At 52.2% G+C, this 15,320-nt stretch overlaps 1 protein-coding gene across 5 annotated transcripts; it reads left to right on the forward strand.

The window, feature by feature from the left end:
- The first annotated feature begins 551 nt into the window (after positions 1–551).
- On the forward strand, positions 552–14,665 carry LSR (lipolysis stimulated lipoprotein receptor). Of its 5 annotated transcripts, none has more exons than XM_037039585.1 (10): positions 554–890; positions 2,074–2,418; positions 7,560–7,679; positions 9,567–9,623; positions 10,188–10,334; positions 12,973–13,134; positions 13,308–13,364; positions 13,457–13,588; positions 13,848–14,443; positions 14,534–14,665. In XM_037039585.1, exons 1-10 carry the CDS (start codon positions 794–796, stop codon positions 14,567–14,569), a joined length of 1,749 nt encoding a protein of 582 aa, XP_036895480.1. In that variant the 5' UTR covers positions 554–793; the 3' UTR covers positions 14,570–14,665. The 5 variants fall into 5 exon arrangements, with proteins under 5 accessions (XP_036895482.1, XP_036895480.1, XP_036895479.1 ...); XM_037039584.1 differs by having other exon boundaries at positions 555–890; positions 13,305–13,364; XM_037039587.1 differs by lacking the exon at positions 13,308–13,364 and having other exon boundaries at positions 552–890.
- The last annotated feature ends 655 nt before the right edge of the window (positions 14,666–15,320 follow it).

Genomic DNA, 15,320 nt, shown 5'->3' on the forward strand with positions numbered 1-15,320 from the left:
AAGGGAGAAATGCTTCCTTTCCGGGAACTTCACTTGGTTCTTCAAGTAGTTTAAGAGCTGCCCCTGGCGGGGTAGATCAATTGGTTACTTGTCCCCAAACACCAAGGTTGTGGGTTAGATCATCACTCAGGTGCTACCAAGAAGCCTCTCCCGGGCCCAAGCTTGCTTTGATTCGCCCCGCCCCGCAGGGTGTATCTAGGCGGGTCCATCGCCGGCCGGGAGAGGGGCGAGAGGGAACAGGTGCTCACCGAGACCCCGCCCCCTGAACAGGTGAATCACCCCAGTCGAATCTCAGTTCTCCTAAGTCACACTCCGCTGGGCTTGGCCCGAACAGGAGTGGGTCGGACGGGACCTCAGGTCTGTCGGTGCCCTCCCGGCAGGCTTGTTACTTGGTTCCAACCCTAGGGGCCGGAGCGCACCTGGGTCAGCCCACTTCCGGGCAGGAAGGTGGTGGAGCCCCTTCCGCTGCAAGCTGCCCACCCCTTCGCCCAGCCCTCGGTTCTCGCCCTGTGTACCTGGGCCGATCCATTCTCCAGAGAGCGGGGGGGGAAGTGACTTGGGGAACTAGTGAGTCAAGCAAGTTTCTCCCCGAAAGCTGAAAGAGTTCTTCATCCACGTTGCTTCTGTTCACTGAAGCCCTAGAACAGGGAAGAGTGGACTTTGAATAGGGACAAAGAACGGAACTGGGAGGGGGAGGAGCCTGCACCCCTCCCAGCCTTGGTGCGCACCGCGCCCCCAACCCTCTGGGTACTCAGCAGGGGACGCGCCGCTGGGACTTGCCCAGACGGCGGTGATGGCGCCAGTGGCCTACGGGCTGGCCGGGGTCCTGGGTACCCCGGATTGGGGCGCGGTCGTCTTCGTGTGGCTCTTTCTAGGCACTTTGTGCACAGGTACGGAGAGCGGGGCCCCTGGTGCCTCAGAAGGGCGGGAGCGCACTATAGAAGGAGGATGAATAAAGTTCCACACAGCGAAGGAGGCAGGAGAGCTGGGGGAGGGGGATCGAAAGAACCAGGACCTTCCGATCCCGGGGTTCTCGGGAGATCCTATGTGTGCCAGTGTGAAGGGAATCCTCCCATTCGCGAGGGAAGCGCTCCCCCGTCCTTGGTAAGAGATAGCAGGAAGTGAAACTACGGGACAGCCAACCCTGGGGCGGCAAGGAGAATGGAACTCTTTGTGGGGAAGCGGTGATGGGACCACTGGGTCCCATCGGGGAAAGGCCAGGATGGAGACCTGAGCGCACGCGGAGATTTCTAAGTCCTGGGGTAGCGAGGAGAGAGCACTCGAGGGCTGAATCAGACACGTCCTGGAGGGAGAGATCAAGAAACAGTGCCCAAACCCCGGTTGAGGGAGGAATTAGGAATTCCCCACCCATGTTCCCTGGGCTTCGCAGTATTTGTGCATAAAGGTCTGGTGAGATGGACTTCTGGACTTGGTTTGAAACAGTCTTATGCTGGCAAACTTTCACTGGATCGGATGTTTGGGTGGAGGCGTGCGGGGGGAATTTTATCTTTTCCAAGCACTTTTGGTATGTTTATTTGAGATGGCTTTGTGTAAGGTAAGGTGGGAAGCTGGTGGACACATTGTGGAGCTTTAGCTACTATCTGGCAAAGCAGTTTATTCAAACAACTCCAACATTTAACCCCTGATCCACAAAAGTGGGTGTAACTGGGAACCTTGATTGTGGTTTTTTGAAGTGAGGCCTCCAGCACTTTGTGATGGCCATTTGGGCTTGCCTGTATGGGCCACTGAGGAGCCCTTTCTGTGAGAGAATGGTTAGGGGAAGAGAGGGCTGGGGTGGTTCAGAGGACATACTCTTGGAAGAGAGATGGACAGGCTGTTCCAGAAAACTTTTCTGACTTTGCACCTGCCACATCAGCCCCATGGGTCTGTAAAATGGGCATGATTATGGGAGCTTCTTCACCGGTCCTGGGGATTAAGGAATAATGTGTGCCAGTCTCCGTGAAACCATACCACCTGTAAATGTCAAGTTGGTGACGAGTGTTGTTACTTGTTTCTGCTGAAGCACTTTCCAGAGCTCATAGTGGTCTTTACTGACTCTCCTCTTGCCCTCAGCTCCTGTCAGTGCCATCCAGGTGACTGTGTCAGACCCCTACCACGTGGTGATCCTCTTCCAGCCTGTGACCCTGCCCTGTACCTACCAGTTGACCACGACCCCCACAGCACCCATTGTGATCTGGAAGTACAAGTCTTTTTGCCGGGACCGCATTGCTGACGCCTTTTCTCCAGCCAGTGTTGACAACCAGCTCAATGCCCAGCTGGCTGCTGGTAACCCGGGCTTCAACCCCTATGTGGAGTGCCAGGACAGCGTGCGCACCGTCAGGGTGGTGGCCACCAAGCAGGGCAATGCCGTGACCCTGGGAGACTACTACCAGGGCCGGAGGATCACCATAACAGGAAGTATGTTGGGTAGGGCAAGGGAGAAGGCAGGGGATGGGGTTGGGGACAGGCTTGCCAGGCTCCTTTGTGTGCACCCAAGTGGAGGCTCATTAGTGCCAGTGTCTGAAATGACTGATAAAGGGAGGATCCTTTCTTCTATCCATCCATCCATCCATTCCTTTACTTAACAGCAAAGAAGTTTTGAACACCTAACATATACAGGTGTTGTTCAAGGCCCTGGAAATACGGCAGTAAAGAAAATGATCAAATCATTTCCCTCATGGAGCTCGAAATCCAGTGAGAGAGACAAGATAAATACAACACATACTGTCAAATGCTTGGAAATTATTAAGAACAGTGGGTAATGGAGAGAGAGGCAGGGCTTCTATAATACTAATACTACCGGCAGTAGTAAGTAAAATTTACATAAATAACAATTTACAAAGTACCCCCTATGCACTAGGCTCTAATACAGTTTTATGTGTATTAACTCATTTAGACCACATTATAATTGTGTGAGTAGATTCTGTGTCATTTTACAGAGGCCCAGAGAGGCAAAGTGACTCGCACAGGGTCACACAGCTGGTAGGTAACAGAGCTGGGATTCTAAGTCAGTCACTTCACGGCTAGTGTCTAAGCTGGTAACCCCTTTGCAAAGGGCTCACAGAGGAGGTAACAGTGAAGTGAAAGTGTAAGAGATTTTAATGGAGAAAGTCCATGACTTACTCTACACATCACTGAGTCCTCACGGCCACATTTACACTTCGGGTACTGAGAGGTTAAGAAGCTCGTCTAGGTGCACAGCTAGCCAAGAGCTGGAGCTGGGATTTGAACCCAGGCAGCCCTGAGAGCCCTTGTCTATAACCTTAATGTTGCCTAATGGTAGGAAGTGCTTATCGGGACTAAGTAAGGAGTGGTGGGGAAGTGGTTAATTCATTTATCCATTGAGTTGGTATTCATTAAGCATTTACTCAGTGCCGGGTGCTGTTGTAGGCTCTGGGGACACAGTGGTGGGGAGGACACCTGATACCCCTGCCCTTGAGGAGGGGCTGTGCCAGTGGGGTGAGGGTGGCAGCACATAGCAGATAAAGAAAGAGTGAGACTATTAGAGAGCACTAAGTGCTACAATAAAACAGACCTGTATGCAGTGACTCGGGTGTACATACAGGGGCTGGGACTGGGTCCTAATAAATCTAGAGGGCAGGGAGGAAGGTGATGAGTAGCAGTGAGTGAGGAGTGAAAGCTCACCCACTTAATGGATTTATCCTTTCACTGTCTTAAACAAGATTAGAGTTTTAATCTTGGGCATGGGAGCAGAGAAGCAAAGGGAGAGTCCCTCTGTAGACCCCAAGAGACCAGGGTATGGGCACAGTCCTCCCCTCTCTCTGTCTAGATCATGAGCAGAAGGCAAGGTTCCAGGGTCCAAGCCTGTCAGTCCTATTTCTAGGAAGGACTGAACCCACTTGCACTGAATTTCCATGGGCAGTTGAGCCTAAAGCAACCTGCTCTTCTTGAGGACATAGTGCTTCTTGGGGGTTCAACCTGTCCTAGCTCCCTCCCCCATATCCCAGCAACCTCTCCCATCAGCCAGGACCAGGTATGACTGACCCACCATCTGGCAGCCCTATCAGGAAAGCCCAGGTACTGAGGGTGCCCTGGAAGGTTGGCTAGAATCACACCTCTGCTGAGTCCAAAACTCCAGAGTTACCCTCAGGCTGTAGCTGGGGCAGATTTTTCATGCTCCAGAGGCCCCACAGACCCAGGTCTTTCAAGCTGCTTTGATGTGGGCCCGTGTTTGATACAGGTTGTGAGTGTCCATTGTATGTACATCCTCTCAGGAAGCCCAGTAGCCATGGGAGCTTCCTCCATTTCTGCTTTGAGAATGGAGAAAAGTGGACTCTCTTGTGGTGTTCCAAGGGTCACCAGCCATCAAGTTTTTAGTGAAAGTAGTTCTGAGCAAACCATAATGGTGGTTCAGCCTCAGAGTCCCTCAGATCAGGGAGGGGCACCCCCCGTCTGTTCCCTGCTTTGGGTGACTTGGGGTGCCTGCATAGGAGTCCTAGTTCTACCTCTTCAGGCAGCTTGGGGTCCTTGTGCCTCGCTTACCGCCCCCCCCAACTCAGTTGCACTGGACCAGATTGCCCATGGACCCCCAAGATTGTGAGAGCTGCCTCTGCTGTGTGTGAATAAGAAACCAGCGCACCATCTTCTATTATAAACTGGAAACCCGACCTCTTCTCCCTGTATCTAAAACTGAGCAATGCCCAGCCCAGGGTGTCAGGACCAGACCAAATACACACTGGGAACAGGGTGTGCCTTGCAGGAAGGAGGTGGGCCCAGGCCTTAGATCAAAAGAAGTTGGAATCTGTATTTTTCGTGGGTTTTGGAAATATCATGCAGGGCAAACAAAACACATGGAGGCCCAGTCCAGGCCACAGGAGTGTATAAACTTCCACTATAGCGGGGGGTTCCTGTCCACTTCCTCAGCGTTGGGCAGGGACCTGCCGTAGAGCTCTGGTTCTGGAGAGATGTGGTCAGAGTCTGGTTTACAGATAGGGTGTTCTGGATAGTCTAAAGAGTTTGGGAGAACTCACAATAGTTAAGAGTTTTATGAGGATTCAGTGAAAGAATAGATGCAAAGGGACCCAGCTCATAGTAAGAGCTCAGTAACTGGTGACCATGGAGGGGAGTCGTGTCCTCCACTCCTTCACATCTGCTCCGAAGGTCACCTTGCTTCAACTTGCACAACCCCCACCTCCACACTGGCACTTTTTGTCTGCCTTCCCTATTTTATCTGTATTGCCTATCACCATTTGATATGCTATAGATTTAAATTTTTTACTTGTCTCTTTCCCAGTTAAGATCTGAGCTCTGTAAGGGCAGAAGTTTATATCTGCTGTCTATAGCAGGGGTTCTCAACCTATTAGTCTTAGGGCCTCTACACTCTTTTTTCCAATCCTTACCTGAGGTTGTGTTTATTGATTTTAGAGAGAGAGGGACGGGGGGGAGAGAGAGACATCAGTGTGAGAAAAACATCGATAGGTTGCCTCTTAAACACGCCCCCGCCAGGGATCAAACCCACAACCTAGGAATGTGCCCTGACCGGGAATCGAACTTGCAACAGTTTTGGTGTATGGGACAATGTTCCTGTAACCAATGCAGCCAACTGAGCCACCCAGCCAAGGCAGGCCTCCCATTCTCAATTACTGAGGCCCTCAAAGAAATTTGTTTTTATAGCTAGCAAACTAAGAGAAGTTTTAAAAAATATATTTTAAATGATAAGTTCCTTATAGGCTAATATGGATAGCATACTTTTAATGAAAATACTACTGTGCTTCCCAAAAGAAAACAAAAAACTTCAATGAACACTGCATCATTGCTGTATATCTCCTTGCACATCTCCTTGAAGTCTGGCTGAGTAGAAACTGGATTCTTAAAACTGCTTCTGCATTCAATATATTATGTGATAGTACATGTCATGTAGCCTCTGGAAGACTCCACAGTACATTCAGAGATTAAGTGGAAAAGGTATTATTATTGTGGGTAACTTTGATTTCTGGGATTCTCTGAAAAGGTGTTGGGGAAGCTTAGGATCCACCGATCACTCTGAGAACTGTTGCTCTCGAGTTTACCATGTGCCTCAGATACTCCCCAGAACGTAGTGTTCTTTTGATAAGTATGTGTGGAATATTGGATATATCAAGGGCTTATTTGAATATTGCCATGTGCCTAGAATGCTGGAACAGACAGCAAAAGCTAAGGGAGGTCAGCTTGAGGAGGGAAGGGGTTCATTTCTGGGTTTCTGGCCAGGCCATGTGTCCTGGCCAATTGGGGACTCAGCAGTGACTGACACAGACCAGGTTTTGCTTGTGTGGAGCCCACATTCTCCTGGGTAGGATCAGGGGTGTTCAGCCCCTAACCCAGCTGATGTAATTCAGCAGTGGGGTGGGGGAGCTGTGTGAGCAGAATGAAACCAGCCCTGAGAAGATCTGAAAACACAGTGCCAGGCGGAGTACTAACACGAGCGCAAGGCAAGGCTGGTGTGGGCCCAGCATGTCGGGGGCACGGTGAGGAGGCTAGGGTGCCCGAAGTCTAGTGAGTGAAGGAGAATGGTGGGATGAGGCTGGTGTAGCCAGTAGCCAGATCGTGCAAGGGCCCTGTGAGTGGTGGAGGTGGACATTATTGAAAGGAGGGATTTTTCTGTGGATGTAAGGTCTTCCAAAGGAGGAAAGCTGTGGTCCTCTCATTCCTGGCCCTGGTGAGTGCCAGGTGCTGCCGACTTGGACATACACAGTTACTACCCTCTGCTGTCATGGAGAAGGACAGTGGGTGTGTGGGGCAAGGTGGTAAGCAGGTCAGTGGGGGCCAGAGTGCCAGAGCATCTGGGAAGAAACTGGCCTGATGGCCGTGGGGGTATTTGTGTTTGCTGTGCTCCACGGGCTTCCGGGGAAGTTGGCCCCTGGGTCTCACACTGGTAGATGGCTGAAGCGATTTAATAATTAGGGTCTGAGAAGTAGAGAGGAAACAGGAAATGCTGAAAGACTTTCATTACGGGTGTAATTAGCAGGCTCCCTACCCGGGGCTGCTTCAGACCTGAGCGTTCCCAAGCCATGGGCCTGACCCTAGACTGTGGGGGCTGTTGGTGGGTGGATGGATTAGGGAACTGAGAAATTCCAAGTCTTTCTCCCTCACACACACACTGCCCCCCACTCTTTTCTCATGCCTGCATGTATCCTGATCCCTGGAATCTGAGCTCCTTATCTCTGCCTCCTTACCCTATACCCGCCTCCCGGCCTACACCAGGCTCCTGGTAGTTCATGTAGGGGGAGGAAACTTGCTTTGAGAGGGTGCGGAAGAGGATGGTTGTTGGTCTGAAGCACTGGCCCTGGAGTCAAGACAACTGATGATCTGGACAACGTGGGGTGGGTCAAATCATCTCATCTACAAACCAGGAAGGGTTACACCGGCCACCTCACAGATTTCTTGAACTACACCATGTCAGTTGTTCAATACAGAGCCTAAAGGAAGCAGTGCCTGGTTTGAATTATTTCTTTGTCACTGGTGCATTTGCAGCCTCATTTCCTTGACCCCTTCCCCATTGGCCCCGTGGGAGAAGGATCCAGCTTCCCTCACAGTGGCCTCACGCTCTCCTCCTGATACAGATGCTGACCTAACCTTTGACCAGACGGCTTGGGGGGACAGTGGTGTGTATTACTGCTCTGTGGTCTCAGCCCAGGACCTCCAGGGGAACAACGAGGCCTACGCAGAGCTCATCGTCCTGGGTGAGTGGGCTGGTCCCTGCGGGCCTGGGAAGGGCAGGGGAAAGGGGGCCTTTTCTCCCACTTCTGTACATCTCCCTCTGCCCTCCAGCTTGCTCTTTGAGCTCTGTTGCCTGCTTTGCTCTCCCCTCAAAGCACCACCAGTCACTTGGGCTTATCTGTGCCCTGCACCCTAGGCAGAGATCCCTCCCCACACAACATTTCAAGTAAGCCAGAGCCAAATTAAGAGTGGAGGGAATTGGGGGCTCGACCTCTTCTCGGTCCCATTTTTAAAAAAAATACAGAAATGGCCAGAGTTGATTGGCAGTGAGCAAGGAGGGTTGATGGTGTGTGTAACTGAAAAGAAGCTGGGCCTGTCACATCTCCGGGGCCACATCTGATCCCAGAGGCCTTTGCCAAATCACAGGAACCTTGTCCTCTACCCTGCTGGGATGGCGTTTGGGGCTGACACGGTGAATGCTTCCCTCAGGCCTGGCCCCTCCAGGGGCAGTTGCGGGGTAGGCAACAGCAGCCCCTGTCTGCCTACGAAGCCCCCTTGCCACTTGTGGAAAGGATTTGCCATTTAGCCAGATACTTTATTCTCAGCCAACACATAGCCTTGAGTGACATGCTACATGTGAGATGCTGCCAGGCCATACGTACACTGCCATCATAATACACATGCTGCAAGGAAGTACGCCTGTGACTGAGCACCCAGGGTTGGGGAGCTGCAGGGCGCTCGGCAGCCTACAGAGTGCACGCGCCAGTGACCCAGAGAACCTCTGCCTGTTTTTTACTAAGATGCACAGTCTGCATTAGCAGTTCTCAAAATGCAGTCTCAGGACCCACTTATCCTCTGAAACATTTGTGAGCATCTCAAAGAGGTTTTGTGTGTTTTTGTGGGTGATAGCTTTCGTCGTTCAATGGCTTGCACATTGAAATTGGAAAATTTTTAAAGCAAGATGCACAAGGCCACAGTCCCTCACCATCAAAGCAGTAATGTATGTCATCACATGTCACAGAGCCTCTGGAAAACTCCACTGTGCACCCAGCAGAGCGAGAGTGAAAAAGGCAAATAGCAGCTTTGCGTTATGAGGAAAATTATGTTGGCTTTGGCGATAGGACCATACTCTGAGAACTGCTGGTTTGGATGGTGGAAACCCCCTCAGTGGGGCATGTGGCCCGGAGTGCGTGAGCTCTGCATAGAGTTTGTTGGCGGAGAGCTGGGTGTGTGCATGCCCCAGTGATGCGCTGCTGGGCACACACCTGCCGTGACACCTGAGGGAAGGGACTAGCCGGCCCTTGAAACAGGTGGATGGGACAGAATGCTTGAACCAAGGTGGGACCCTCATGGGCCAAAGAACCAGGGCCACACTGTGACTTTTAAAGGTTGTAGGTACTTCTGACTTTATGGGTTTCTTCCTCTGCATTAAAAAATACATATTTTATGATTACCTTGTTATAAAGACAATTCCTTATTATTTGTTGTTATTATATTTTTTCTTCAGATTTTAAAATGAAATTAAAACAGTTTCAAGGGCCTTAGGACACTGTGCCTACTATTCCTGATGGAACAGGACTGTCCTTATCACACAGGATGCAACCCTTTGGGGCGATAGGACCTGTGTATGTGGAAAAGATGGAAGTGCCCAAACTGAGGTCGCACCTTCAGAACCCATGGGGAATGTATTGGGACATGTTTGGGCAACAGAATCCCCTGTGGCATGAGACCCACGGGGGTGGGGGTGGGGCAGAGGGCAGGAACCATGTGCTGTGACCCTCCTAGGCCACTAACCTGTCCTCTGCTTCAGGGCACAGCTTCACCCCGATAAGCCTGGAGCTGGGCTTCCAGGGAGGGATGGCCTGGTCTGGCCCTTGCCAGCGTAATCTGTCTCTCTTTTGTCCCTCTAGGCAGGACCTCAGGGGTGGCTGAGCTCTTACCTGGTTTTCAGGCGGGGCCCATGGAAGGTACGGGAGTAGAGTTCCCCTACACACCACTCATTGCTTCTAAGTATTCTCCCCCCCTAAACACCGCTCGCTGTGTGGGACCCCCACTAACTTTGCCTGACTTCAACTCTGGCATCCAGGGACCTGGCTCTGGGCTTTGGGTTGGGGCAGGGATGGCCGAGGATGGGCCTGGGGTATAGGCAGGAGGCTCCTGTGACTGGTGCCTGTAGTGCTTTTCTGGGGTTTGGGATCTGGGCAGCTGGTGCTCTACCCTTTTCTGAGGTTGCAGCCTGTCTTGCTTTCGCCAGATCACCTCTCCTTTTCTGCCTCACCCTCATGAGCCCAGAGCGAGTTCCCCAGCTTTGGGATTGCCCTGGGTTGTAGAGGAATGGGCACACCTCTGCTGTGCCCCAGAGTCTGTCAGGGCGGACTCCAACGGGGTGCAGCTTCCCTGGAAGCTTCACCTCTCCTCACAGGCTATGTGAATGGCTTTGCCTCGCCCCATCTCTGCACTGCCCTGCTGTGCCTGTGTCCCCATTCCAGCCCAGGCCTTGTGGCTCAGGGCTTGTTCCCATCTCTCTGCAGACTGGCTGTTCGTGGTTGTGGTCTGCCTGGCTGTCTTCCTTGTCTTCCTCCTCCTGGGCATCTGCTGGTGCCAGTGCTGCCCACACACCTGCTGCTGTTACATCAGGTGCCCCTGCTGCCCGAAGAGGTGCTGCTGCCCGGAGGCTTGTAAGTGCCCCTTGAGTGAACACACCCGCCTGACAGCGTGCCTGGGTCCAGGGGAAGGAGTTAACTGGTCTGGAGTTATGAGTTGAGTGATTTTAGAGGAAATCACTCAAAGGAGGACTGGCTGATTTAGATTTTTATTCACGTACTTCAACTTTTCACTTATTTTTCAATCTTTGAGGGGTTTTTTTGGAAAGTATAATCTATACACATGGTAAAAAATTTCAAACAGTACAAAGCAGACACTAGAAAGTAAATCTCCTTTTAAAACATAAAATCTTAAGTGAAAGGTAAGAAACCAAACTAGGATTATGGCACCACATAATTTAAACAAATTTAAAAAACCCATCCACACAAGCACTTGGATTTTACACGGATACTATGTTTAAAGACATACCTAGCACATCAGAGTGGCACCTGGAATGTTGGGAATGGAAGTAGGACCAGAGGTGAGGGGGTGAGATGCAAAGGAAACCCAAGAGGGGAAAGAAGGGAGTCCCCTCCTCCCACCGCCCGCTGCCCATCTGCAAGCACGTTGCGGTAACCCAGCGCCTCTGCACTTGGCTGTTGTGAAGTTTTCGGGACTGTTTTCATCAACTTTGACATGGATGTTTATGTTGGCCACTTTCTTGTATCATGTACGTACGTGTATTCATACGTATATGGTATCTAGTCTCTTGCAGTGAAAATGGGCCATGAAATCATACTTCTCCACTAGCCCTTAGTAAGTTCAACACTTTCACCTTTTCTTTATTATGGTCAAGTTCATCATATCTTTGTTTGACCTTGACAGCTAGAAACAAATAACTTTAGACCTGAGGAGCACCTAGAACTTGAGGCCAAAGAGGGATAGACTGGCTCCTCACATGGCACTTGCCCATTTCTAGGCCAGCAGTGAACAGGCGATGGAAAGGATCACCCATGTACTCCAGACAGATGGATGTTTGTGTAATAATGTTTAAAGCTTACATGCCATAATTCTAGTGTAACACAGCCCAAGCAGTGTGAACAGTTAAATCACAAGTGATTGTTTGCCTGCTTGGGCAGGTGGAGGTTTGAGGCCTGACCTGCCTCCTTATCTGCTTGGAAGCCCAGTGAATTCCCCTCTGTCTCCTCTTCTATAAAATGGGGCTATGGCAGAGTCCTCCTTACAGGGGGAATATGGGAAACTGGTGCCCGGCATTTAGTGCAGGGCTCAGCTTATATAAATTGTTCCTTAGCTACTAGCCATTGGACATCGCTGCTGTCAGCATCAGTAATGACTGAGGGCCAGAGAGCAAGTCAAAGCCTTGCCGCTCGCACCCCAGACAGTGTTCCCTCTCTGAGCCTATTTCCTTCTCTCTAAGGTCCTTCCCTCGTGGGGTGTCGTGAGCATTAAGGGAAGTCTCTGAGTTCTTAGCAGAGCTTTGATTCAATCCATGCTGTTTAATTTTATGGTCACTGAGCTCCCTGGTGGGCAGACTGTTTTCTCAAAGTAGCGCTCCCCTGAAAAAAAAAATCCACTGCTCTCTGGGGGGCTTATGCTAGCCATTACCTTTCTTGCCATTTTTAGTTGAGAGCCATCTAGGTGGTGGATGTTAGTCCATTCCTTGGGAAGGACCCCAGGAGCTATAAATTAGCAATTACGCCACAAATTAAGTTAGGGCTAGGGCCAGGACTGCAAATCCCCTCTATTCTGAGTCCGTTACCCCAAACCGAGGCCCCATTAACTCCCTATCAGAGGTTGTATTCCACAGTCATAGCCAAAGCCCTCCTGAACCATCTGAGAGCAGCAGCTCCCACCACAAATGATAAAACAGCCAATTACCTGAAGTGCTGGAGGCTTCTGGGAAGACCACTGAGCCTTCTGCTTCCCCACTGAATCAGAAGTGAAGCCCATCTTCCGGAACCTGTCTCCTCCCACTCCACCCCACCTTTTCCTGTTGGAGGCCCAGGGAAGAAGCAGTTTGCTTAGGTGTAGTGACTGCTGCAAGAGCAGCTACCAAAACCCAGCTTTTTGTTGTCTGGGGAGGAAGGCAGCAAGGATTTTTCCTTGAGCTGTCAAGCCTAGAACCAGGAGAGGACAAAGACAGAGCGAGAGCGGGTATAGCCCAGGAGCTGGAAACACTGGAGATACTCCCTACGGCAGCTAAGTCTGGAGACCCTATGGGCAACACTCAGTAGGCTCGAGATGGGAGCAGGTATGGGACCTTCCCTAAGATGATTCCTTTTCTAAAGCTGGGGCTCAGCTGCTAACATGAGTAGGGTCTAGCAATAGGCTTTATCTAAAGAGGCATCTTTGCCCCTGTTGCTCTGTAAGGATGCAGGCCCCACGTGGCCATATCTTCTGATAAGGTGGCTACAGAGTTAGGACTTTATGTAAAACCTCAACAAATGTTGGCAAACCATCACACTATCAAACAAAGCTGCCAGATTGGGAGCAGGGGCTACCAGTGTACTCCCCTGTCCTCAAAGCTCTGTGAGTACTCACACAAGAGGTTTGGCTTCATGGAAGATAGTGGACCTGCAGAAACAAAGTCTCCAGGGTAGCTCCACAACTGGGAGGTGGGGGGAAGGTACAGGCACATGCCCCTCCAGATTTTGGTAACAGAAGGGCAGTATGGCTCCTGGCCACCATCTCATGCTGTGTGTGTCCTACCAGTGTATGCAGCTGGCAAAGCAGCCACCTCAGGCATCCCGAGTATCTACGCCCCCAGCACCTATGCTTACCTTTCCCCTGCCAAGACCCCACCCCCAGCAACCATGATTCCCATGGGCCCTGTCTACAACGGATACTCAGGAGACTTCGACAAGAATAGCTCAGGTGAGCTCTGGTGGGACCAGAAGCAGCTGAGGCAGGCAGGGGTGGGCTAGGTATTTGGGCACTAAGGGGTGTGGGGCTGGAAGAAAGAGGGAATTGGGGACAGGGGAGGGTGCTGGGAATGCAGGGCTTTGCTCTAGGAGGGGCAGCTACTGACAGCCAGTCTACCCCAGTAGGTGGCTGTAGCTCCCAGGTACCCCTGCTTCGTGATGCAGATGGCAGTGTGACTTCTGGTAAGACCCAAGCATTATAAAGTTGGACACACCTGTAGGGGTGGGAGGCTGGGTCAGCACCTAAACTGATCACCTCCATCTCTTGTCTCTAGAAGTCCGTAGTGGCTACAGAATTCAGGCCAGCCAGCAGGATGATTCCATGCGGGTCCTGTACTACATGGAGAAAGAACTGGCCAACTTTGACCCTTCTCATCCTGGCCCCTTCAATGGCCGTGTAGAGAGAGGTGAGAAGCCTTAAGAGTTTGAGGGGTTCCAGAGGGGAGTTGGGGAAGCGTGTCTCCCTGATTACCTGTCCCAGGGATGCTTGCTCCTTCCCTACTTAGGCCATAGTGAGAAGTGTATGGAATGCTGCATTATCACCCTTAGCAGATTAGAAGCCTAGGGCTCTGTCCAGTGTATTAGCCAAGTGGTGATACTTCTGGACCCAGAGTGCCTGGCGTTAAGTCTTGACCTAGCAGTCAGTGACACTTCCCTTCCCTACAGCCATGAGTGAAGTCACGTCCCTCCATGAAGACGACTGGAGATCTCGGCCTTCCAGGGGCCCTGTCCTCACCCCGATCCGGGATGAGGAATGGGGTCAACACTCCCCTCGGAGCCCCAGGAGGTGGGAGCAAGAGCCCCTCACAGAGCGGCCCAAGAGTGGCTGGGGCGTTGGTCGGCCCCGGGCCCACTCTGTGGATGCTTTGGATGACCTCACACGGCCAGGGTCTGCAGAATCGGGGAGGAGGTCTCCCCCAAGTAGTGGAAGGAGAGGCCGAGCTTATGCACCCCCACGAAGCCGCAGCCGTGATGACCTCTACGACCAGGAAGACCCAAGGAGCTTTCCACGCTCCCAGGAACCCCACTTCGATGACTTCAAGCCTAGGGACCGCCCTTACACTGGCCCTAAGTCTCGCCACCACCGCTCCCAGGAACCCCAATATGATGGGCGGCTTTTGGAAGAGGCTTTGAGGAAAAAGGGACCAGGAGAAAGGAGACCTTATAGGGAGGAAGAGAAAGAGGGGGCCTACTACCCACCCGCCCCTCCCCCGTACTCCGAGACTGACTCCCAGACCTCGAGGGAGCGGAGGCTTAGGAAGGTGAGTGGACAGCCTTCCCTGGCTTAAGACTTTCCTGGCTGCTTTCATCCAGGCTTGCTGAGCTCACACCCTTTTCTTTCTCTTTTGCAGAACTTGGCCCTGAGTCGGGAAAGTTTAGTCGTCTGATCTCGTTTTGTATGTAGTTTTTGTACTTCTTTTTTTTCCGATTTGAGGAACTGTTGATGATTCTCAAAAGTATAATAAAATATGTGACCACGAGGCCTAAATCCGGAGGGAAGCATTTGTTTTGCCGCCTAAGGTGCGGAGCCCCTAGAGCTACCGTTTGTTTGCACAAGACTGTGCGTCTTCCTTTCCCGGGACTGTTTAGACCGACTCGGCCTTCTCGCTTTTCCCTAGGCAGGAGAGTACGTGCCCCACACTCGCTCCTCCCGACTCTGCGTGCGCGCTCCAGCCCCGCCCAGAAGTGCGCATGCGCTCCCGGGCTTCTGCTTTCGCATAGTTTAGCCTGAATGCCGGGGACGTGCACGCGCGCTCCTCTCCGGTTCCACTCCATTCACTTTTCCCCCAGCTCCTGACTATAGTCCCCGAACCCCACAGTCTGACTCGGTCCCCAGCGTTCCATCCAGGGCCGCATTCCACCCGGGTGGCCCCGGGGAGTGGCAGCGACCCCGTGCCCCACAGACACCCAGGCCGGCGCGAGCCCGCCCGCCATCCGAGACAAATAGCGTGCGCGTCCCCCGGGGGTTACCCTCCCCCGCCTCGCGCGCGTCGGCCCGGGGCTCGCGCTGCCGCTGCCGCCGCCGCCGCCGCGCGCGCGCGCACAGCACAAGTAAAGGAAGAAAAAAAAGGAAAAAATAGAAAGCGGCGGCCGCTGCAGCAGCGATTCGCCACCGGTCTGGGCCAGGCCGGGCGGCTG

The sequence above is a fragment of the Sturnira hondurensis genome, unplaced genomic scaffold (assembly GCF_014824575.4).
Source record: "Sturnira hondurensis isolate 20B ecotype Veracruz unplaced genomic scaffold, ASM1482457v3 Scaffold0025395, whole genome shotgun sequence".
Taxonomy (NCBI): Eukaryota; Metazoa; Chordata; class Mammalia; order Chiroptera; family Phyllostomidae; genus Sturnira; species Sturnira hondurensis.

Bases quoted from the DNA above. Each gene is read 5' to 3' on its own strand.
- LSR (XM_037039584.1), top strand. From the start codon at position 794: ATGGCGCCAGTGGCCTACGGGCTGGCCGGGGTCCTGGGTACCCCGGAT. The intron at 891-2,073 runs GTACGGAGAGCG...TCTTGCCCTCAG, and splicing joins TCTAGGCACTTTGTGCACAG to CTCCTGTCAGTGCCATCCAG. The intron at 13,365-13,456 runs GTAAGACCCAAG...TCTTGTCTCTAG, and splicing joins AGATGGCAGTGTGACTTCTG to AAGTCCGTAGTGGCTACAGA.